General features: G+C 47.4%; 1 protein-coding gene and 1 long non-coding RNA gene across 4 annotated transcripts in view; both read left to right on the top strand.

Moving 5' to 3' along the window:
* XRCC5 (X-ray repair cross complementing 5) overlaps positions 1 to 10,176 on the top strand; it is a 92,064-nt gene extending 81,888 nt beyond the window's left edge. For all 3 annotated transcript variants that reach the window (XM_072813074.1, XM_072813075.1, XM_072813076.1), the window contains exons 20-21: positions 9,111 to 9,185; positions 9,946 to 10,176. In XM_072813074.1, the coding sequence (XP_072669175.1) occupies positions 9,111 to 9,185; positions 9,946 to 9,960 (90 nt within the window). In that variant the 3' untranslated portion in view covers positions 9,961 to 10,176. The remainder of the gene's footprint in view (positions 1 to 9,110; positions 9,186 to 9,945) is intronic.
* A 3,723-nt stretch (positions 10,177 to 13,899) lies between these two features.
* LOC140625626 (uncharacterized) lies at positions 13,900 to 19,885 on the top strand. The gene is made up of 2 exons (XR_012024973.1): positions 13,900 to 18,419; positions 19,699 to 19,885. It is a non-coding gene; the product is annotated as an uncharacterized lncRNA (long non-coding RNA).
* The last annotated feature ends 4,612 nt before the right edge of the window (positions 19,886 to 24,497 follow it).

The following is a 24,497-nucleotide window of genomic DNA, read 5'->3' as shown; positions in this document are numbered from 1 at the left end:
ACATGCAGAAGAATGAAACTAGACCACTCTCTTTCACCATACACCAAGATAAACTCAAAATGGATGAAAGATCTAAATGTAAGACAAGATTCCATCAAAATCCTAGAGAAGAACACAGGCAACACCCTTTTTGAACTCGGCCATAGTAACTTCTTGCAAGATACATCCACAAAGGCAAAAGAAACAAAAGCAAAAATGAACTATTGGGACTTCATCAAGATAAGAAGCTTTTGCACAGCAAAGGATACAGTCAACAAAACTCAAAGACAACCTACAGAATGGGAGAAGATATTTGCAAATGACATATCAGATAAAGGGCTAGTTTCCAAGATCTATAAAGAACTTATTAAACTCAACAGCAAAGAAACAAACAATCCAATCATGAAATGGGCAAAAGACATGAACAGAAATCTCACAGAGGAAGACATAGACATGGCCAACATGCATATGAGAAAATGTTCTGCATCACTTGCCATCAGGGAAATACAAATCAAAACTACAATGAGATACCACCTCACACCAGTGAGAATGGGGAAAATTAACAAGGCAGGAAACAACAAATGTTGGAGAGGATGCGGAGAAAAGGGAACCCTCTTACACTGTTGGTGGGAATGTGAACTGGTGCAGCCACTCTGGAAAACTGTATGGAGGTTCCTCAAACAGTTAAAAATATACCTGCCCTACGACCCAGCAATTGCACTGTTGGGGATTTACCCCAAAGATACAAATGCAATGAAACGCCGGGACACCTGCACCCCGATGTTTATAGCAGCAATGGCCACGATAGCCAAACTGTGGAAGGAGCCTCGGTGTCCAACGAAAGATGAATGGATAAAGAAGATGTGGTTTATGTATACAATGGAATATTACTCAGCTATTAGAAATGACAAATACCCACCATTTGCTTCAACGTGGATGGAACTGGAGGGTATTATGCTGAGTGAAGTAAGTCAGTCGGAGAAGGACAAACATTATATGTTCTCATTCATTTGGGGAATATAAATAATAGTGAAAGGGAATATAAGGGAAGGGAGAAGAAATGTGTGGGAAATATCAGAAAGGGAGACAGAACGTAAAGACTGCTAACTCTGGGAAACGAACTAGGGGTGGTAGAAGGGGAGGAGGGCGGGGGGTGGGAGTGAATGGGTGACGGGCACTGGGTGTTATTCTGTATGTTAGTAAATTGAACACCAATAAAAAATAAATTAAAAAAAAAATAAAAATAAAAATAAAATGCCTTACAGTTTCAACTCAGTAGAGGCATTTGGCAAAAACCATAGTGTTTTTTGGGAAAGAAGTTAGAATATACAAGAATTTGTATTAAGTATACTTTGCCTGGCAAAAACATTTTGCTAAAGAACATGTATGGTCCTGGCTTGCAGGAAGTAAAATCCTGACATTTTAGAAGTACTCTGACATGCTGATTATTGTCTCAGAAGGGGCTCCACTGTGTCTGTACCCTCTTCCACCACAGTCAATACTGTGAATATGTCAGTCCTCTAGAGGATGTCATTTAACTGCTTGATTTTGTTTGTTACTTTATATAGTGGCATGATAATATTTCCCCCTTGAACTAAATATATCTTTTAGTGCTCTCCAGAGAGAACCAATAGAATATATATATATGGATGTGTGTGTGTATGAGAGTTGGGGAAAAATTTATTTCTTTTAAAGAATTGGCTCATGAAATTGTGGGGACCGACATACCTGGAATTTGTAAGGCAGGCCAGCAGGCTGGAAACTCAGGCAAGATTTCTGTATCACAGTGCTGAGGCAAGATTCCTTCATCTGATTGGACGAGGTCTACAAATATGACCAAGGGTGATCTTTACCTCAAGTCAGCTGATTGTAAATGTTGGCCACATCTGCAGAATATCTTCACAGCAATATCCAGACCAGTGTTTAGCACCACAGCTGGGCACTTGGCCTAGCCAGGTTGACACATAAATTAACCATCACTTTGCCTGAAGGTTTATCAGCTTTTGCTAAACAAGTAAAATAAGGCAAATAATTTAACTTTAGTCCATTATTGCTTTTTTTTTTTTTTTTTTTTAAGATTTTATTTATTTGAGGAAGAGAGAGAGTTTGAGCAGGGAAGAGGGGCAGAGGGACAAGCCGACTCTCCTCTGAATGCAGAGCCCCATGTGGGGCCCCATCAGGATCAGGACCTGAGCTGAAGGCAGACGCTCAACTGACTGAGCCTCCCGGGCACCCCAGTCATTGCATTTTAAAGAAATCTGTCACCCAAGTGAGAGTTGAGTACATGTTACTGAGGAAAAAGGAGGGCACTGATCTAAAAAGGTAGTATTTTTCTTCTCAGCCGTGCATCTTAACCGAAGGTGTCCCATAGCTAAGTCCAGAATAGTAGAGAGGAAAGAAATCTGAGAAGGGATGACGTGCTTCTTGCAAACTAACTGAGGCTTGTTCTGTGCTACAAATGCAGTGTCTGGAACTTAGGAGCACAGAGCCCAGCTGTGGGAATCTTAACATCTGTTTGTTAAGCTGCAGGGAGGGCTTTGAGCTAACGACTAGGTATGGGCGGTGTCCTCGTGTGGTTCCAGGGTCAGCAGAACTGATTCTAGTTGGTTGTAATTGAGGCCCGCTCTGAGAACTTGGCTTTTTTTTGTCGTTGTTGTTCCTGAAACATTCATTTTGTTTTTCAGGGGGGAAAATGTAATCCTTTGTATTAAAAGTGTTTTTAAATGTCAACTGTAGCTTTTTGGAGAGAAGTGTAGAGGAAGGAGAGCACACACACACACACAGGATAAAGAGGAGAATCACAGAGTGTGAGTCTGGCTCAGGGAAGCTGGCCCCTTGTGGTTTCCAGGAGAGAGACACGCTGCAGCCAGGCCAGGGAGGATAGTCTCTTCTGACTGCACCACAGTATTTATATTACCTTCAAAAAAAGTGTTGACTTTGGTCACTCCCCAAATAATCAATTAAGGAAACCTGACTATAATCAGAAGTTGAAGAGCAGTACTCACAGTCCATTTCAAGTCTTCTAAGATACTTATATAAGTCATTTAAAGTTAGCAAACTGTCAAATTATTGCTATTAAGTGTTGACAATTTGAAAGGAAGTAATTATCCAGGGATGTCCATTTTAAATGAATATTAAATCTTAACTTTACACACTTGGACATTTTAAGGAGAGCCATTTCTCTTTGGTGCATTCTCAAAAAGTGTAGATTTTATGACTCTTTGAGAAATCTAAGTCAGTTCTGCTACAGAAATAGAAAGTTCTTCCATGACGTATGTTTAAATAGCCACTTTCCTTTAAATTCACTGACAGCTCTCATTTCATTTTGAAGCCGAGACATAAGTATCCCTCTTTCACATTTATTTGTATCGTCCCTATAACCTGTCAGTTCTTTCACTTAACGTTTTCTCTTTGTTACTGATAGACAAACCATTTGCCCTTGGTGTTTGCTTGAGTTTTGGGGTAATTCTTGCGTTCTCTTCTCAGGACATGGTTCTGTGGTGGGTGGGTGGCATGCTGCTTATCATGACATATTCCAGAAGCAGCTGGGAAGTTGTTTGCTCCAGGCCACCATCAGTAAAACACCTGGACTTGTAGAAGGTTAGAATAGGCTGATTCTTCATATAAAGTTTATCTTCTTTATCAAAGACTTTCTCTCTTTTTTAAGTAAGTTTCTTCTTTCTCACCCATATTAGGGTTAGAACAGGGATTCTCAACCAGGAGTGATTCTGTTCCCCAGTAGATTATTGGCATTGTCTGGAGTCATTTTGGTGGTTATAATGGAGGAGGGGGCTGCTGCTACTGACTCCTAGTGACTAGAGACCAAGGATGTTGGGAAACATCCTCTGGCACAGGACAGCTCCCACATTAAGAATTTTCTGACCCAAAATGTTGATAATGACATTGGGAAGCCCTGGGTTAAAAGAGTTAAAACAAGCCAGATCCTTAACTAAGGCAGAGACAGTTGGCTTAAGTTGTATATAATTTTATCCAGCTGAAAAGAATTCTAATGATCTAACAGTTTTTATTTTTAAAACTAAAGCTTCCAGGGGAAGTCTCATCTATAACCCAGAGAGAGGTAGTGTTCCTCAGTTGGTGGGCAGTGGGTGCGGTAGGTTGGGATTACCTGCACAGGGGACTTGGAAGAGCCCTCAGGATGACCTCCAGGAACAGACGCTGAAAAATACTGGTCTGGTCTAAACTCCTTCTTATTTTATAGATGAAGAAATTTAGGGCCCAGAGAAGTAAAATAAAATGGCTGAGATCTCTTAATAAGTCCCTGACCAGGAGTCCAGGTCTAAGACTGACCCCTGTTCCTCCATTCATTTTACTCCATAGTAGGAGCACAGAGGGGAAAAAAGATTTAAATACTCATCTGATACCAACTCAGGGTTGGAGTGGATATCATCATCTTTTTAGCACTTGTTCTCCCGGTAGCTGCATAATCTAGCCTCCTTTATTGTTGATTACATTGATTTTCCACCTTAGCCTCATAGATACAAGTTAGCAATCTGGTCATTTTATAGACTCAGTCTACAGAGGTGACATGGATTTGCTCATTGTCTCCTGGCAAGTTCATGGTTAGCAGAACTGACTAGAATCAAGACCCCTGAAGTCCTAGTATGGTCCTCTTCCTGCCACACCATGGCGCCACCTCTCCACCAGCCACATCATATACAAGAAAGATGCTCAATTTCCCTGTTGGCAAGAGTGCACCCAGTCGTCTGTGTGTGTTTGTAAGAGATCTCCAAAGCCTTGTGAAGGGTTATAAGATAAAGTTTAAAAATCATTTCTTGAGAACCTTTTTCTTTAACGACTGTCCACTCTTGACCCCATGATATTTTCCTTTGCTCTTTTCCACTTTCCTCCTCTGCCTTAAATCTCTGGTGGCTAATTCAAAGAAAAGCACTACAATTTTACCTCATATTTCTTTAGAGGTTGATACTTTTAATATACAGTTTTAAAATTTATATTGAGGTGGAACATATATACAATAAATGCACAGATCTTAAATGTGCGACCCGATAAATTCTTACATGTTCACATATCTGGGCACCCACCATGCAGATCAAAATACAGAACATGTACATCACTCCAGAAGTCTCCATGTACCTTTCCCAGTAGAAATCCCTGGCCCCCGAGCTTATTGCTAATTCTGACACCTGGCACTTGAGAGTAGTTTTGCCTGTCCTTAACCTTTTGATTCATCTGTGATTAGAGCTGTTCTTTATTATAGCTATATAGTACTCCCTTTTATTATACCACAATGTATTTATCCATTCTCCTGATGATGGGCATTTGGTTGTTTCCAAACTTTGGCAATTATGAATAAAAATGCTATGGATACTCTCTTTCTCTCTTTTTTTAAAAATACACTTATTTTAGGGATCCCTGGGTGGCGCAGCGGTTTGGCGCCTGCCTTTGGCCCAGGGCTCGATCCTGGAGACCCAGGATCGAATCTCACGTCAGGCTCCTGGTGCATGGAGCCTGCTTCTCCCTCTGCCTGTGTCTCTGCCTCTGTGTGTGTGTGTGTGTGTGTGTGACTATCATAAATAAATTAAAAAAATAATAATACACTTATTTTAGAGAGGGGGAGAAATAGAGCAGGGATAGGGGCAGAGGAAAAGGGAGAGAGAATCTCAAGCACTCCCCACTGAGCGTGGAGCCTGATACGGGGCTTGATCCATGACACTGAGATCATGACCTGAGCCATAATCAAGAGACAGACACTTAACCGACTGAGCCACCCAGGCCCCCCTAAAAATGCTATGGATATTCTTGTACATATCATTTGGTGAACATATATTAGAACATAAAACCTACAATATGACAAAGCAAGTTTGCATACTTTATCTGAGACCCACTACAGCCTCATGAGATAGAGTGAGTAGTAGCAGTATTCTCATTTTGTTAAATATAGAAAGATCAAGCGGCTTGCCCAGGGTTACTGAGGAACTAACAGAGCTAAGGGTGGGGTTCTGCTCTCCCACATTAGGTTGCAGGATTTCTCTGCTCTGCAGTATTGCCTCTGTAGCACAATAGAAGATACAGGGGCATATTAAGCTCAGATCTACGCCCTTTTAGACAAGATACATGCAGACAGACTTGTTCTTCCTGATGTTTTTATACATCTGGATTATGGGTGAGTCTTTGGAATCACCTGATAATATTGGAGTCAGCCCAGTGGAAGCCATGTGATTTTATTTTGGGGATTGGTAAGTGTCTGAGCACAAGCTGATTATTAGTTTTTAGTCTTATGGAGGAATTAGAGTGGAAGTTTCTATGCAGGCGTTATTGACTCCATTTCTCTGCTTATGGCCAGGGTTGCACCTCAGTGTGCTTGCAAAGTAATAGTTTATCCATTTCATAAGGCTCTCCAAGCAAGGACCCTCTTTCTTGGTAACCCCAAGTAAATCCTGATGGTTTGAGGAAGGAGGAATGTGTCACACAACTGTGCTTTCTGTTTGTTCTCGACTTCTGAGCATTGCAGATGGAAAGAACACAAGAAAAGATGAGAGTTGGCTCCTGCCCCTTCCTGCTGCGTTCAGAGTCCGTTGCTTTTATTGAGAAAGCAGGCCAATCATTGAATTCTCTGCTGTATCTCTAGCTTCCCGTCACACCGCACAGCCTGCAAATTACTTGCTGTTAAAACTCTGATGAAGAAGAGTGATATGTGTAAGGGATCAGCCTTGCCTGGGGCTTTGGGGAGATAATGGATGGCAGCCCAGCTCATAGCTATCATTTGCTTACGCAGAAGTATGAAGCAGATCTGTCAGGAAAATCACTTGCAGATGTTTAGCACTTGATAGAAGTGAGAGTTTGCTTGCTGCTGCTCCTCTCTTCCTAGGAACTTGGCCTAGTCTCCAAGATGTGCCATTCGTGTTTAATTGTATGTAGCATGGTCACACTGTGCAGACAGTCCTGCCCTCATTTATCTGGTAATCGCACTGTGAAAGGGGCTGTGCAGGTGAGGAGAGGATGGAGTTTGGAGCTTATAGAGGCCATGTGCCAGAAAACCTTAGGGGTTTTCTAGATTCATAAGTGCTTACCACGCACCTGCTTACTAGGGGTGATCAAGGATGTGGTCGGACTCTATAGTCCGACCTGCTGAGCCCAGGAGGTTTGTACTTGGAAGGTGCTCATCATTTGTGGCCTCACCGAGGTATGTGGCAAGACACAGCTCTACTTTTAATTCTCTCCGCTCAAACTGGATAAGTCTTTTCTTTTTGCCGTGCATTTCTAAGTGTAGGAAAAATCATGTGGGTTAATGGTAATGAGTAGGAGAGCAGAACAAAGTGGAAACCACTTTTAATAATGATAATTAGAATCATAATCTAGGGTATCCTAGATATCTTGGAATCCAGGATAGAGCAGAGTTTAATCTTTTAGACATACACCATATGCAAATAGGTGTGTGAATAATTTATCTGTACTAGGCCCTCAGATATCTTTTTTAATAATCAACCAGAGTAAGTAAATAGACTTAATAATATGGAAGCTCTGTTACAGTTCTGTTGCGGACAATTACCCCACCCCCCACCCCTTGCTAGCGTTTCCTGTCTCTCATACCATTGATTCCAGCGTTGAATGTGGTCCAGCTTAAGGTCAACAAGGGGCTATGGAAAGATTCATAAATGTCCTGAGAAGAAGATAAATTCCTTACTCTCTCAGTCAAAACTGAAGTTAATGAATGGTGAGGTGGTTTGACTGAGGGAAAACAAAGTCCAGGAGGGAGGTTGAGTCAAGAGCAAACCATCATGGACACGTCCAGGGTACCAGTTCTGCAGATACAGCCTCCGGTGTTGCCGTCCTGTTACCTGTGTACGTGAGTTTCTGGACGCGAGCGGTGAAAGAACCTGGCTTCCTGAAACTTGCTGCACGCAGCCTGATGTTTAAAGGTGACTTTAGTTCGTGGTTTGCTAAAGAGATATATTTTAGCCTATTTGCAAATCTTAGGTTTCAGAGGCCTCAATGGTGTCCATTATCCCAAAACGGTAATGTATAAGGAAAGCAATTCTTGCCATGTTTTCATGTTGAGATGGTGAGGAAGGTGGAACTACACCTTTCCATCCTGGATGGAGGCTGCCACGGGAGAGCAGACGGGGGCCGGAAGGCTCACTCAGTGCGTGCATGCTCCACGCACATTGACCCTGAGGAATCCCCAACCTTCCACTTCCCCCTTTAAAAACATTCACTTCTCTAGGTTTGCCTCTGCTGCCATTTCGAGTACTTATGATACCAGAAGATGGATCACCTCTGATGGTTAGATAAGTGGTTGATAAAACCTAGCTCCTAGGTGCAGTTACCACATGGCCTTGAGGAAAGAAGTCCCCCTGCTATTTCCTGGAGTGACAGGATGGAGAGCAAGAGTTTTCAGATTATTTTCAAGGGCACCCAGTACCCTTTTAAAGTCTGAATTTCATCCCTAGATCCTTGCAGACTTCGATTCAAGGGCTTTTCTGCACATCTGCCTTTTTTAAGCTCCAGGTCTAGAATACTAATGCTGATCAGAAGCATGCACTAGAAGCTTTTCTCATCCACGTCCTTTTTCAATGCTTTCTAACACTGTTGGAGGATTTCCAGAAAAGGAATTGCCCAGTCTCCCATGCTCACCAATTTTTGTGTTTCACATCATTTACAGGAAGTCTTTCCTTGTGTCCTCCATATTGTTGAGGAATGCGATTCTAATTGTTGAGTTCAAACACTTGATTCTTGTGCTCCTTTCAGAAGAGACCAAGACATACTGGCTTGGGGAGTTTGGTTCTTTTCTTAACCCTAATGAGCACATATATCCTGCAGAAGCACAAATGGTAGTACCAGGTGTCCTCTGCACCTTACATGGGACCCTCCATAGAGTCACTGCCTTGGCAAGCCGTGCCATTTCCTCCATCTTCACAAGAACGTTCTCTTGGTGACTAGTTAATGTGGGCTATTTAACTTCAAAATCAGTCCTCTCATCTGGGGCCATACGGAGGAGTATGCGTCAAGGTGGTGTTTCTTTGAGGCCATTGCAATGAGACTTTGCTAAGCAAGCCTTCTTAGGTCTGCCTGTGGCACTGCTACAGACTGTGCTCTCCATCCAGAGAGGCTAACATGTATGTCATTTTGGTGTCCCCGACTTTTGTTCACAGTTTCTGGCCCCTAAAGAACCTCCAAATGAAGACACAGCAGCCATATTTGCAGAAGGTGGTGATGTGGATGATTTAGTAAGTGCTTTTAATATATATCAGGTGTTCTCCAGATGGAAATCACCCGAGCTGTAAATACAGCCACAACGCTGCTTATCGTAGACTTGTTTCTTACATGAGTTTTAACTGCTGACACACCAGAAGCTCCCTCCACTATTATTTATTGCCATTATAAATTTAATCAGATAGGTAATTTCATAATGGAAATTCCTGTGCTCTCTGGTTTCACTTACATTGTTCTTTCAGTTTAATCCTCTCCCGTAAAGGACTGAGAAGAACTGGCAAGGCCATTTCTCCCTAGCAGCACAACGTCCTCGTTTACTGAAATTGCTCTCAACCAAAATAAGCAATACAAGGTGCAATTTGTGTGGGTTCACAAATAAAAACAGCCTTTCAGAGGTCTAATTCTTGAACGTTCCCAATTAACTTAATATCAACAAAATCGACTGATAAGCCTATGGGGGGTTCAGGACCTCCTCACACCACTTTGGGGTGCCTGGCAGGCTGTGGAAGTGTTGGCTTTGTATCCACCTGTCGTGTGTAGAGACTTCCTGCCTTAAGCCTCACATGACAGCTGATTCCAGGAAAAACTTTTTTTGTGGAGTTCGTAGTGTTGTAGTGAGATCCTTGGTATTTAACTCCTAAGATAGCAGTACGTGTGAAGTCCAGGCATGCCACCAGTGAAGAGAGCCACTGTCATTAAACTGCCTCCTTCCTCCCAGAGAAGTGGTCTGGGGTCAGTCTGGTTCTTTTCTAAAAATGTTCTTCTTGTTCACAGCTGGACTTGATATAGGTCGTGGCTGTGTGGGGAATCTACGAGAGTTGCCATCGCTGTTGTGCTGGGAGTTCTATCCAGAGGAAGCCATTTGCGGGGAACTGGAAGCTCTGGAGATGGTCCCTGTCAGTTATGTGGAAGTGAAGCTCCTAATTCTCTGGAATGAATATATACATATAGAAGGGATAATTTAGGTCCCATACACGTTTATAAAGAATCCTTGTTATTTTCTGATCCGATGTGTTATTTTTTCTGTGGTCTTTATCAATCTCAGTATATTATGCATGTACTTTGAAGTTTCTGGAAAATGGGTTTTGTGACCTGATATGTTGGTGAGATCACGGGCCTTGTGAAGCGGGCTCATCCAGAACTACAACATGTTGTGGGCGAGTTTCTCAGTCCTTCCTGCGAGATAGAGTCCACGGTCAGATCCTTGAGCAGCAGTCACAGCTTCTGTCGATCAAACAGCAGCATTAGTTTCTTACCAGCAAAAAGATAGGTTTGGGAAATCATGGCTAAGGGCTGACTCTTCCTCTTTATGGAAGCCTTTTAGTCCCCACATTAGGTCAGCTGTGTGTAGAGGGGGTTTTCCTTAAGCAGGGTGGGAGGGTGTGTACCGAGCTATGTGGTGCTGTCATGAAGAAAAGACACCCAGCCTCTGACTGATCCACAAACCTAAAAAAAAAAAAAGAAAACCAAATGGAGAGATTCACCCCTCAGTTCGGATTTTATAATTTCATTACTGCCAACTTAGAGGTCTCACCAAGAGAAGGTGTGGGTTGTGTTCAAACAGTTCTTCCTTAATTTCCCATTCTTTTCCATTTCTACCAGAGTCTCCTTTTCTCTCTGGGTGATGTTCCCTTTCTTAAAATAAGAAAAGAACAAAACCCTTATTTTGTTCTAGACCTCATTCTTTCCCCGAGTTCTAACTCCTCCTTCCTTGGTGTCCCAGACTCCGTGGTGCCCAGTCTCCTGTATGTCCTCAGCACCCCCGTAAACGGTCACCGCTTCACTTCATTTTGCAAAGGTAATATTAAAGGCGTGACTGCCTTGCCCTTCCTGTGGATTGCCACTCATGAATTCTCTGCAAAAGAAATCTTCGTTGCTGTGCTGAGAATGAGAGAACTCTGTGCATTGCTTGAAAACGGCCTTCCGTGACTACGTCGTTCAGTCAGCTGAGTGGAGAAGAGGAGTGGCTCCCTGGGGCCCTTAGGACATCCGCTCAGTGCTGTGCACGCCGTAGCCAGTCCTGACATCCAGGTGCCTGTTTGAAGCAACCCCCATGAGGGCTGCCGCCTGTATCTCACTCTCTTGTTGGATGTCGAAGCCAAGGGGTGACTGAGACATTTCCTATCAAGTGGGAAAGCTTTGGACTCTTCTTCCTTATGCTCATCAGTTCCTCCTGGCAGATGAATGAGTTCGGTGGCCTGAGAAGCATTCCTCGTCTTCAGCAGTTTGCAAAGTTCCTTCTCGGCAACCGTCCTTCTGTCACACTGGGAAAAGGTGGAATCGGCTTAGTCCTTTAGATCTCCTGATACTTTCTGATGTGTGTTGTGCATTGTGGGATTATTTGTGCTTCTCTAACCCCATTTGTACCTAAATTTATCTGAACACCTGAAGAAAGAAATAGGTTTAACAGGCTAAGGAGAGAAAGGACTAAATGAGCCATGCAGTTTCTAAATCCATTTCCCGTAGGCACAGTGTACATGCTGTGTAGACATCCGCACAGCATACTCTTTTGAGTAAAGACCTGCGTGACGTTTTGGGTGAACACACCAAAGTCCCATTTCCCTGAAATGAGTTTTGTGGATCTGTAAATAACGCCCAGGTGTTCCACCAGCTGTGACTTGGGAGAGGCGCAAGTAATACATGATCATCCGCCGGCCACAGCCAGGCCTCAGAAGCCTGTTAGTCCCACAAATGATAGGTTTGTGAGCGAATCGGAAGTCACGGACTGACATCCGTCACCTTCGGTCTTCTGTGCCACTAATGTGGGTATTGCCTTAGAAGGTGGAGATCAAGGAGGGGACTCCCCTCTGCCCCTCCGTCACAGCCCAAATGCTGCCCCCTTGGGTACATGCTGGCCCCGTTAAGAACCACTTTTAAATGAGTTTGAGGCTTTGCCAATTAATTTACATATAACATTAGAATCTTGGGAAATTGTTTAGAAAACCATGTTGAGAATAGCCAGTTTTGTTTTTTTTTTTTTTTTTTTTTTACCTAGTCCCTGATGGCTTTAAAAATAAATGCACACCTACATGTTTCTGTTTTGAAAATGTGCAATGGTAATGCCTGTCTTTGCTTTGATTTGATTCAAGCAACAGGTGATCTCTTGGGTCCACTGTCTCCCTTTGACCCCCTTCCTTGCAGTATCCTAGGTCCAGAGCATAAGCCAGTAGCTCATTTGGAGTCGCTGCCCAGAGTGGGAGGGACACTCCTAGCCCAGATCCTGAAATTGTGTGGCCTTGTCAATGTGCCCAACCTATTCCCTGCCTTCCAGGCTTGTTAAGGAGGAGCATGCCTGTGAGCGTCCTTCGTAAGCTGCAAAATGCCTTCTGCAAATTAAGTGTTATGGTATTACGGAAACCCAAGATAGAGGACATGGGCAGAACTTTGAATAGGCCCAACTTCCTGTCTTTATTTCTGTCTGTCTGCTTTCAGAACCTTGAATATACCAGTGCTAACTTTCATAATTATCTATTGCTATTGGACTTAGGCTTTCTTTCTAGTTATTACATGAAAATGAAGGTTTCTATGTGATCAAGCGAGGGGGTTAGGACCCAGGTTAAGTGCTGATGGTTTTGATAAGGTGACCATGCATCCCAGTTTACTTGGGTGTTAACTGTCCTCGTATGATTAATCCTCTTTCACTCTCAAAAGTGGCCTCCTCGTAGGAATTATAGATTTTATATTGTCCCCCTAGATTTTGACCATAGTAAGTATCCAACCAGGGCCCAAGGAATGGTCATATGTCTCCTGCCTTGCAAACAGCCCTTTTTGGTTAGCGCCCTGCTGGAATTCAATACCAGGAGCAAACAGCAAAGTGGAAACCAGCACAGGAGAAACAGGGCTTCGTTTTAAAGTCTGCTTCCTACATCCAGATCTTGCCACCAGCTGGCTGCCCAGCTTGGGACAGAGCAAGAACATCGTGTGGGGCCCACTCACAAAGGGTAGGCCTCGGCTCTCTTACCTGGCTGGCAGCGTGGAGCAGAAGTAGAAATGCCTGTGGAGGTTAGTGTACATATAACCTCTTTGGGGTTCAGTGACCCTAATAAACACTGCCCAGTCGCCAATCACGTTTGTAAGTCCTCCCTCTAACAGGAGGGCACCGGGAGGGTGGTGGGGACAGGGGCTTCCTCCAGCCTACCCTGACCCTCCATATAGGTCAGTCCACCTAATCAGTTATAATCCTGCTTAGGTAGTGTTGGCTTCCTGTGGTCACCCTGGAAGGGAAGGGAACACTCCTTTTCTCCATCTGAACCTAACTCTCGGCTCGGAGTTGCCTTCTGTTCTTTAGAGACACACAATGCCGTCGTGCTTCGATAGTGCTGGATGTTCGATACTCCTAATGTCAGTAACGCTTGACAGCTCTGTGGTCTGACAAGTCCCTTCACCTCTGTAAGCAACAGAATAGCGAAGTCACTTGGGTTTCATCTGTGGGCAGGATGGCCTGGGAGAAGACAGGACCTTCCCAGTCAGAGGGGGTTCATGTCTATGGCTTTGCAGGGGCTGCTTGAACAATGGGAACAGGCGCTGCCCAGGGTAGAGAGGAGGCAACGAGACGCATGCCTTGTTCCCAGCCTTACAGTTTACATTTCCAGGTCCACCCGTCTGCTCTGCAGCATCACAGGTGGGTAAAGGTATCCGGTCTCAGCTTGGGCGAGCCTCTGGTTTTCTCCATGCCGGGAATGGTGGTAGCCCATGCAGGGCTAGTGTGAGGATCGGTGAGTACACGGCGGGATGGCGGGGTGGCGGGGTGGGGAGAGGCCTGTAGGAGGAGGACGACCCTGCTGGGGAAGCTTGCGGAACCACAGACCTGGTAGGGTAGCGTAGCGTTCCAGCTAATTGCCACCCTTTCTTTTGATGAACATTATGTCTTGGGGGGAGTCCGAGAGGCAGAAGTAGGGGAAGGGAAGGAAGAGAGGTTGGCCGGGAAGCAGGGAAGGGGGACTTCAGGGATTAGAAAGCACAGACGCCTGTAGGCCATGATATTCTCAGTTCTGTCCTGGGTGGGGTGTGAGTCTTGCGTCTCCCCACTCCGGTCAGCAAAATATCCACTCATCACTAATGTGTTTGGAGTTGGTTATTTTAGGGGTTGCACATGTGCCATGAACTCTGGCCTGCTCCAGGGGAGGCAGGGTGAAACAGGCTGACCAAGGGGCGTCCAGTCATCTCTGGATGACATGAATTCCTTAAGGTTCAGACCTGAAATCAATCGCATGTAGGTGACTGTGGACCCAGCTCTTCGTAGGTAACAATACGGCCCCGCGCCTCCATGCCTTGATTTTTATGACCAAAATCAAACATCTGTACCTCCCCGTTCAGAAGTAAGAACAAAAATGAACTCTGTGCAGAACAGCTTGGCAAGGAAAGCACAAAAGGGTAGCATGTGTGACACATTTGTTGTTGCTCATAATCTTAAAGTTGCGTGCCAAGCTGTTGGGTCTGAATTTACTAAACTGGGGGAAGTGGGGGCAAGATCCTACACCTCATCAAAGATGCATACACATTCCATGTGGTCACGTGGCTTTTGTGTACTTAGCAGGATGCTGTGTCTGTTCTCGTGTGAAGACTGCGCCCTGTGGGGGTTTCTCCAGGGATTCTGAGGGCAGGAAAGACATCGCTTTCCCTTCCCTGCTGGTCAACCTGCTGGGATTAGAAACAGTCTTGCGCAGAGGCAGAGGGAAAGGCGTGGTAAATTCCTGGCAAATCTAGACAATTTTATGGAACATAAACATTCACCTTTTTGACTGTTCTCTATCTCAATCCTTGTAAAAATAAAAGGTTGGAAAGTATGTTCCATTTCTTACCAGTTTGCATTGACAGCGGTTGACAGACGTAGGGAGTCGTAGGGCATTTCTGCTTCCAGGTGGATAAAGCCCCAGCCCCACCTGGGAATGTCTGCTAAGGGTTGGAAAAAGCCAGCAGAAGTTGCCCTGAACGTGACCCATCATTTCTGCAGCTTTAGCAACACCCAAGAACCATCTTTGTCAACCCTGTCCCTGTGTCACGGAGTTTGCTGGATGGGATGAATGGAACGGAAGGTACTCACCCCTGAGATGAGATCTGTGAGAAGTAAAGGAAATCCCAGTCTACTTCTGGCTTTTTTTTTTTTTTTTTAACTAAAAGTGGAAGAATAATTCCAAACATTAACAAGTCAGGAAAGGACAGATGTTGGCGAGGATGCAGAGAAAGGGGAACCCTCTTACACTGTCGGTGGGAATGCAGGCTGGTGCAGCCACTCTGGAGAACGGTGGGGAGATTCCTCAGAAAGTTACAAACAGAGCTACCCTACGACCCAACAATTGCACTACTGGGTATTTACCCAAAGGATACAAACATAGCGATTCAAAGGGGCACCTGCTCCCCAGTGTTTACAGCAGCAGTGTCCACAGTAGCCAAACCATGGAAAGAGCCCAGATGTTCATCAGCAGATGAATGGATAAAGAAGATGTGGTAAATACAATGGAATATTTCTCAGCCATTGGAAAGGAAAAATCTTGCCATTTGCAATGAGGTGGAGGGAACTAGAGGGTATTATGCTAAGTGGAATAAGAAAGACAACTACTGTATGATCTCACTCGTGGAATTCAAGAAACAAAAGATGAACATAGGGGAAGGGAAGGAAAACGAAGATAAAAACAAGGAGGCAAACCATAAACAGACTCAAGCTGAGGGTTGCTAGAGAGGAGGTAGGTAGGAGGATGGGGTACCGGGTGACGGGCATGAAGGAAGCACGTGATGTAATGAGCACTGGGTGTTACGTGCACTGATGAGCCACTAAATTCTACCCCTGAAACTAACAATACGCTGTATGTTAGCTAAGTTGAATTTAAATCATTAAAAAATAACTCCAAACCAAGCTATCTGTGGCTCCCAGATGTCACCAGTGGACAGAGCTGAGACACTTAGGAGAAATTGTCTGCCTCTGCCCAGGGGCTGTGGGTCATGGGCAGCAGGAGACAGGAGATCTTGGGCCACTCGGAACACTCCGCTTGCAGGTTGCCCACAGCCAATGGTGATGGGTGTGGAGCTTAGAAAAGAAGGAAAGGGCTAGAGTCCTGGTGTTCTTCAAAGTAATCTGGGGAGTCAACAGGCTTGGCATAGTCCTTGCAAACCATCTGCATTGTTTTGATCATTAGTCCCAGGGTTTGGCAGAGGTGACCTTCCACTGTCTTCAAACATCAATTATTCTCTCAAGAGTTGGAGACCCCTGCAGGTATCCAGAAGGATGTATCATAGGTTCAAGGACAATTTGAGAAAAAGTTTTATCACCAGCAGCATAAATATTTGGCATAAATGGCTTAAGTTTTCATTTCAAAGGAACCTTGTTCTCAGAGTAGCCGGGGAGTTACTATGGCCTGTGACTGTTTAGAGGGATGCGTGGACTCTTGCCCTGGAACTAAAGACACCCTCCCATCCTCCTCTCCATTCAGTTTGGACAAATAAGAAGCAATGGGAGCGACAAGATCTTCGGAGGACCCAGAAATCTGATGGGTCCAGCAGTCCATTTCATAGAATCTTTTCAACTACAGTATTTCTTCAAATCCAAAATACCATTAATTGTGTTAAGAAAAGGAGGGGAAAAAAAACCCAGTGGACTTTTCAGTCTATATCTCCCAATTTTCACAATTAAAATGTTACAGGATCTTTTCCTGGGAGGGGTGAATAAAGTACCTGTCCCTCGCTCTCCTCGCTGATGTCGAAGCACCGATGTGAGCTTCACAGAACAGTCCGGAGAACTTCAGGCTGTAAATAATGGGCAGAGCAGCAAACAGTGGCTTAAGATCAGGCTTTATTTTCTCTGGCAACGAGAAGTCTGGCACCGGCAGCGGCCGGTGGTTCTGTGGCTCAGGAACATCGCGGGAGGACCACGGGTCTTGATGCCCTTCCCTCCGCTTCTGCTCATTCAAAGCAGGGAAGAAGGTGGCAGGTGCAGCCAAGGCCCTGGCTTCCTCTTTCTCAAGGAAAACGGGTGGTTCTAGAAATCTGTTGCATGTGCAACTCCAGCACTGACCTCGCTCGCCGCTGGGGTTGCACATCTTCCATTGTTTCAAGCCGTCCTATTGGAGACCCGGAAGGGCAGGGTAGCCATCCAGAAGTTTCTGTCACCCGGCTCCTTCACTTACTAGCCCTTCAAACTCAGGGAAGTTGCCGCACCTTCTAGACTTCCATTTTGCTGGGTGCATGGCAATTGGTGGCTTTGAGATTTAAAGTGCATGCATTGAAGTAACACTTTTACGGGGTAAGCGGGTGACTTCAGTTGTGTAATCAAGGGCTTCACGCGTCTGCAGAGTCCGGGCATTTGGTGATTTCACAACTCCTTTTCCATCCCTCTTCCCCCTAGAATTTTTTTTTTTTACATTTTTTAAAATTTAAATTTTTTTTTTAAAGATTTTATTTATTCATGAGAGACACAGAGAGGCAGAGACACAGAGGGGGAAGCAGGCTCCATGCAGGGAGCCCGACATGGGACTCGATCCATGGTCTCCAGGATCACACCCTGGGCTGAAGGCGGCGCTAAACTACTGAGCCACCAGGGCTGCCCCTAAATTTAAATTCAATGTGTCAACATATAGTATCACACCCAGTGCTCATCCCATCAAGTGCCTCCTCGTGCCCGTCGCCCCGTTACCCCATCCCGCACCCACCTTCCTTTCCGCAATCCTTTGTACCCCCTAGAATTTAATTTCCACTGAACATCACGAATAAGAGCTGAGCCCAGAATCAGCCTGTTTCAGGTCTTGCCACTTCCATTTCCTGATCTTACAACCACGTCCAAGTTCCTCACCCCTTCTTAGCCCTTGTTTCTGCAAGTGCCAGCGAGGGTTCGTGTTAATAGCACGCAGCTTCCAGCACTGCCAGGATGAAGGAGGGTGACCCGCACAAATGCTTGGCACATAAGAAGTGCACAGTAAATAGTCCCTATTACCAGCCTCCCCAATTCTCTCTTCTTCCTTTACACCAGCATCTTTCTGGTTTTAAAATACCCTGTCCTACAAATGGACACCCCAGCCCTACGTGGATCAGTGACACATTCGGAGGAACACCTCCATCCCTGTCCTTACCTTGCTCTGTACCCAGGGGGCGTCACCCAACACGCCATCTGCTTCCTCCCCCAGAAGGCACAGCCGCCTCTTGAGGAGTGTTGGGGAAGACGAGGAATAGGAAGCTCCCTAAGACAAAGGCAGCTCGAGCTCTAGATGGGCAGAGAGACGTGTGTGCATTACGTGTCTCAAGTCTTGGAACCTCAGCAGGTTGGTCACATCACAATGTGTCACTTGGCTCCTTGGTTTAAAGACGTCCCTCCCCTGTTTCCAGCTCTGTGGGCCCTGGATCCTTCAACACCTTCAGGGTTAGGTGCCTTTTATTTTGGTTAGTGTCCTCACAGGGATTTAATCACCACCCTTAAAGGGCTACGGGCCCACAGGCAAGGGGAGGCAAGAGAGGACATGACTTGTATTTATCGTTTAGGCCAAGAAGACGCTTGGAAGTTTCAGAAATGAAAGGTATAGAGTGTGTGTGTGTGTGTGTGTGTGTGTGTGTGTGTGTGTGTGAAGGAAGAAGGGCAAAACAGTTCCTTGACATTACAGGCGCAGCACATGCGTGCACACAGACCCACACACACGCACACTCACTACGCACGCAGGTCTATCCCTGTGCCCAGCAGGCACACGTCTTGCACACCTTCCCATGCCGGGCCGCTGTATGCATTTCTGAGAGCATCTCTTTATAAGGAGCCAGCCACTGGATTAGGAGCCTCCCGTCCTTCAGGAGGACCTAACTGCTCAGCCACAACCCGATTCCCAAATGAGGTCACGTCGTGAAGTACCAGGAGTTAGACTCTAACCCAGCTTTAGGGGGGACACAATTCAACCCGAAACAGCCACCAAGATCGGGTATGAGGTCTGCAGGGAACCAGCGCGGAGTTACAAGCCAGGGTGGTGCAGCGAGAGGAGGTGGGTTGAGTCGGACACACACAGGCATGTGTGAGCGGGCCTTTGGGGAGCATGTTTTTGTGTCCATCAGGTATCTAGACAGCACCTGAAATACAGAAGGGACTCAATAATTTTAGTCTCTGTACATTAAAAAAAAGTGCACACACGTGTGTGTTAGATGTTCTCACTCAACGGGGAGGAACTGTGTGCCTCTTGTGTGAGCAGAAGGGGTCAGACTGCTGAATTGTGAAGTGTCTGCGGTTGTGACGTGTCTGTTGAGAATGTGAACGTGAACCAAAGTGTAAGGTAGTCTACAAACGGTGGCGGTTGCTGCTGTGTGTGTGTCTTTGTGTCCTTTTATCCAGGAAGTCTCACATGAGGGAGACCCCGTGGCCCGCATCTAGTCCCAGCCCCGTGGCCCTGTCCTTGCACGTTTGCTTTTCCGAGTGTTGTGTGGGACACAGGGATCTTATCCAGGACCATGTCTGGCAGGAGGGGGTGCTTGGCTTGGTATTCCAGCGACCCTACAAGCGGGTCCACATGCACACCCACTCCCAGACCTGTGTCCTGGGCTCCTAATGCCTGAAATTCAGTTTAGTGAACATGCACTGAGCACCCACTGTATCCAGAACACCACTGGGCACTGCAGAAGGTTCGACTGGGACAACACATTGCTGGTCCTGAAGAAGTTCACAAATAGCCGGAAGCTGCAAGGTGAGAACAGCCGCAAAGGGGACACAAGAAGAGCTCTAAGGGCATCGACGTCGACATGAATTTCAGTCTCGGTGAGCGGGGACACCTTCTGGAGTTGGTGGCGTTTCAGGGAGACGATGTAGAACAGAATAGTAAAGAGGCGGGGAGCGGGGCAGGGTTCAGACCAGGTTCCGGAAGGTTTGGTTTGGCTGGAGGGTGAGGTGCATGATGGATGATGATGGGCAGTTGTGGGACAATCCTGTGTTTGGAGAGAGAAGCGCTGTCAGATGGGCACTTCAGCAAGGATGTGCTGGCAAGGATGGAGAGGCTGCACGGAGAGCTGTTGGGAAGCCACTGAAACCTGGGGAGAGAGCGGGAGGGTCCTAACCTGCCCCTGAGGCGGGGGGGTGGCCGAGAGACCATCCCACCAGCCGCCACCAACAGCCATCTGGTGGAGGAGCCGGTGTCTCCGCCTTGGGTCCTGACATTCTGGGGAAACCAAGGCCGGTGTCAAGGGCCTGTGCCCCTCTGCCCCGCTCTGTGCACTCGCCAGGCCGTTGGCTTGTCCGCCAGCCTCTTCCCTCTCCTCCTCTCCTCCTCTCAGGGAGCCACCTGGCTGCTCACTATTCCACCTTGACGCACCTGTCCTCTCCCTCCTGCCTCAGCCACAACCTTCTCTGACCTTTGCTCCCCTTTCAGGGAAGTGCTCCCCATCTGCCGCCTCCTGTTCTCCGCAGCCTCCTGCAAAGCTCTCGTCTGCGTGTCCCCTTTGCCCACCTTTACCGGAGGCCTGCGGAGCAGAGTAAGCGCAGGGCTGCCAGCCTGGGGCCCGCTGCGGGGGTAGGAGGCGTAGACGCTGCTCAGGGGGAAGCCTCGGGCAGGACGCTGCATCCCCGCTCCCCCTGCAGTGGTCCCCAAACTTTGCTCTACATTAGGACCACCCTAGGGGCTTTTTTTTTTTTTAAAGACTATTTATTTATTTATTTATTTATTTATTTATTTATTTATTTATTTACAAGACACAGAGAGAGAGGCAGAGACATGGGCAGAGGGAGAAGCAGGCTCCCTGCAGGGAGCCTGATGTGGGACTCGATCCCGGATCCCAGGATCACCACCTGGGCAGACGCCCAACCACTGAGCCTCCCAGGCGTCCCCAGCTGAGGGGCTTTTAGACCTCCCATGGCCAGGTCATGGCCTGCTGACCGGCTCAGAAGCCAGGAGCCAGGCATCATAGTGTGTAAAGATCGCCAACTGGCTGCACATGTGGCCGCGTCTGGGCCCCACCCCGGGGCATCTCCCTCCCTCTCTTGGCAGCATTTGTTCTAGATTGGAAAGGACACTGGCAGCAAGTCTGTCTGGGCAGCTTGGAGGCCTTTGGTCTTGTGTATCTCAGAGCTGCAGGGCACAAGGTAGGGGTCCTTCCTTTGTCTCCCTCCCTCCTCACGTATCCTTTTCTCTTCCCCTTCACCTACCAAATTAAACCCTGGTGAGGGATGTAAGTGTGTTCTCCTCCCCGCACAGAATAAAACAACAACCCCCTAAAGAAAGTGGGGGGTGGGGAGGGAGGGAGGAAGCATGTCTAGTCCCTGCCTCGCCTGTGTCTGTTCTGACTTCTTTAGGGCAAATCGTAAAGGAAAATTGATACTCTCTTCCCCCTCCCCAGGAACGGTTTTCTTTTTGAAGCATTATAACCCTTCCCCCCAAATGAGAGCCTATGCAGAAATTTAACATATATGACAGATGGCAGTGGGGCTGTTCCAGCTGAGCAGAGTCAAGGGGGTGGTGGCCAGGCAGGGTCACGCAGTCTGTTGGCCCCAGGTTCCTTATCTGCAAACCCAGAATGGGAGGCAAGACAGGGAACTCGTCCACCCACACGCACTTGGACCAGAGCAGCTCCTTCTCTGTTTCCTTTACTGGGAGGACGTGTAAAGCACTTATTGATCATAGGGCACCATGACTTTTAAGGAGTTCAAAACCCGGGGTCCCTGGGTGGCTCAGTGAGTTAAGCATCTGCCTTTGGGTCAGGTCATGATCTCAGAGTCCTGGGATCAAGCCCCACATCATGCTCCCTGCTCAGCAGTGCGCCTGCTTCTCCCTCTGCCTCCCTCCCCCTGCTCATGCTTTCTCTCTCTCTTTCATACAAACAAATGAAATCTATAAAAAAGAAAAAGAAGAAGAAGAAGGAGAAGGAGAAGAAGTTCAAAACCCTTGGACCGGGGATCCCTGGTGGCTCAGAGGTTGAGCGCCTGCCTCCAGCTCAGGACGTGATCCTGGAGTCCCAGGATCGAGTCCCACGTCGAGCTCCCTGCATGGAGCCTGCTTCTCCCTCTGCCTGTGTCTCTGCCTCTCTCTCTTTGTGTCTTTCATGAATAAATAAATAAAAATATTTAAAATAAAAAAAAAAAACCTTGGACCACCTGAAGGCTTGAAAGGCACTCCCTAGTTGATTTTTACTCATTTCTTCCCTAAATATTGATGGCGTCCTTACTGTGTGCCAGGCACTGCTTTAGACATATCAATCAATAAAATGGCAAATACCCAAGACTGAGCACATCCGCCATTCTCAGGGGGCAAAGGAACAAAGGAACAAGCCCCCCGTTAAAACAGCATTTGGACCGCATGCCACTCTCCTGATGGTCACCCCATTTCTGTACGACAAAGAGGCAAACGAACACGTAAAGATGCAGATGCAGAGAGATGGAGACTTTTCCTTACAATCCCACAGTGAGCCTGCAGGGAAAGCAGAACTGGGGCTCTGAAGCCATTCCCCGGGTGAGTCCTAGGACCACCCCGCCTTCCTGCCCACCCTCTCCTAACTATACCCACAGTGGAGTCCTCGGCCCGCACCCACCCCCGTCTCTCAGCCGTGTCCTCTTCACTCTGCGGGAGCAAAAAAGCACAGACACTTACTGGAAGCCCCTGAGCATATAATTCAAGGTCATTTCTAGGATGTCTCCGTCTTCCCTGAGAGTAGGTGAGTCTCACATGGAGGCCGTCCAGAGGAGCGACCCAGCAACCCTGCTCCCTCCTGGTAATACCTGGTGAAAGGATGCTCACTCCCAGGAGGCCAGTGTTGAGGGTATAGAAAAGCAAGGGGGCGAGTCTCATTGTTTTCCAGAATGCAAGTTCATTCCTAGGAGGTTCAAAAGACTCCAAGGTGCCTCCCTCCTCCATTCTCTGGTTCCTCTTCTGAAAGTGCACCCCTTTCATCCCCATGGCTCGAAGCTTTGGTCCTTGTGAAGATGGAGATGCTGCCAATAAAAATAATAGTTTGAACTATTATCAGCTATTTCTACCTGGGTGTGAATGGTGGATCCCAAGTCAATTCTGTCTCGGGGGTAGTGGGAGAAGCTCAGGTGTGGGGGGAAGAAGTGATATGGGGCTTGGCAGACCAAAGGCAACACGTCTAGATTGCGAGGGCGCAAATTGGCACCTACTGTGGCTTCATTCAAGTGAGATGCCCAAGTTGGATCTCACTCTCAGACTTGCCTTCTCCTCTGGGCTCTGACACAAAGGTAGGCAGACCGTTACCACAGGTCATTGGAGACCAAAGTAGCAGCACCAGGAAAGCACCAATATCCCCCCGAATGCAGGGCTTCTGGGGCCCCGGGCTGAAGAGCTCTGCTGGGGCCTGAGGTCTTCGCTCGCAGCCTTGCTTCACACCTAGCTGGCCCGAGAGAGAGAGTGAGGACAACGTGAAGATGGAGAAGGGGGGGGCTCACCGTCCCTGAGCACAGGGGTCAAGAGAAGGGAGGGCGAAACCCTCTTTCAAACCCCAACACTCTCCCTCCTGGGAGGAGTGGAAAAATCCACTTCTCAGCAAATGGACTTCCTGCCCCACTTGGGGGATTGGAGGCCCTGCCTCCTCTTAATTAGAGGAGGCTTCTGGAGAAGGAGACCCCGCAGGGCACATAAAGGACAGGAAGGCGACGGGACTGACCCACGAAGACCCCGGCTCTTGCAGGCATCGGTCAGAGACGACGGGCCGGAGGATGCTCCCATTAATTGCCTTCTGCGCTGAGATGGCACCTCCTTCGCCGGTCCAAGTTTTAATTAATCCCGCCAGCAGATGGGCTGTCAGGGCCCAGCAGCCAGGGTAATGAGCTCATCTATTAGCGGCTCCGTCAGCGGGAGGCCGTCCAGGCTCCTGGGAGCAGAAGAGAGGCTCCCGACGCCGGAGCCCAACACGCGCAGTTGAGGGGAAACCTCTGGAAATGCTTTGGTGACAGGCCATCCGCTGGCCCTTGAAAAGGGAGCATGGACGGGGATGGCGGCTCAGGCGGGAGGAAGAGCCCTGGCGACCACGGTGCTTTAGATGGCGCTAGGCCACCCGGCCCGCGGGCCCCCACCCGACCCATGAGGTCACCGTGGCCCGGGTAGCCACGACAGGTGTTCTGGGCAGCAGCGGGACAGGCTGCTTGACACACCCGGTCCCGGAGATCCGGGCTCGGGGCCTGCAGGCGAGCTGCCAGGTCAGTGTTCTGGGTTGTTCCACTCGCTCTCCTTAGAGCCGGGACCACATTCGTCACGCGTGACAAGGCTTTAATGTTGGTGAGTCAATGGGGGGGGGGTGGATTCGTGAATTCCTGAGTGTGGAGGCCCAGGTGGGAGCCGCCGCGACGGGCAAAAGCTTCTCCGGAGCCCATTTTAGGCCTGAGATTTGAAGAAGCGCCTGATAGAGAGTCTGAATCTTTTTTTTTTTCT

The sequence above is a fragment of the Canis lupus genome, chromosome 36 (assembly GCF_048164855.1).
Source record: "Canis lupus baileyi chromosome 36, mCanLup2.hap1, whole genome shotgun sequence".
Taxonomy (NCBI): Eukaryota; Metazoa; Chordata; class Mammalia; order Carnivora; family Canidae; genus Canis; species Canis lupus.
Note: the sequence above shows the minus strand (reverse complement) of the source record. Positions and strands in the feature narration are given on the sequence as shown.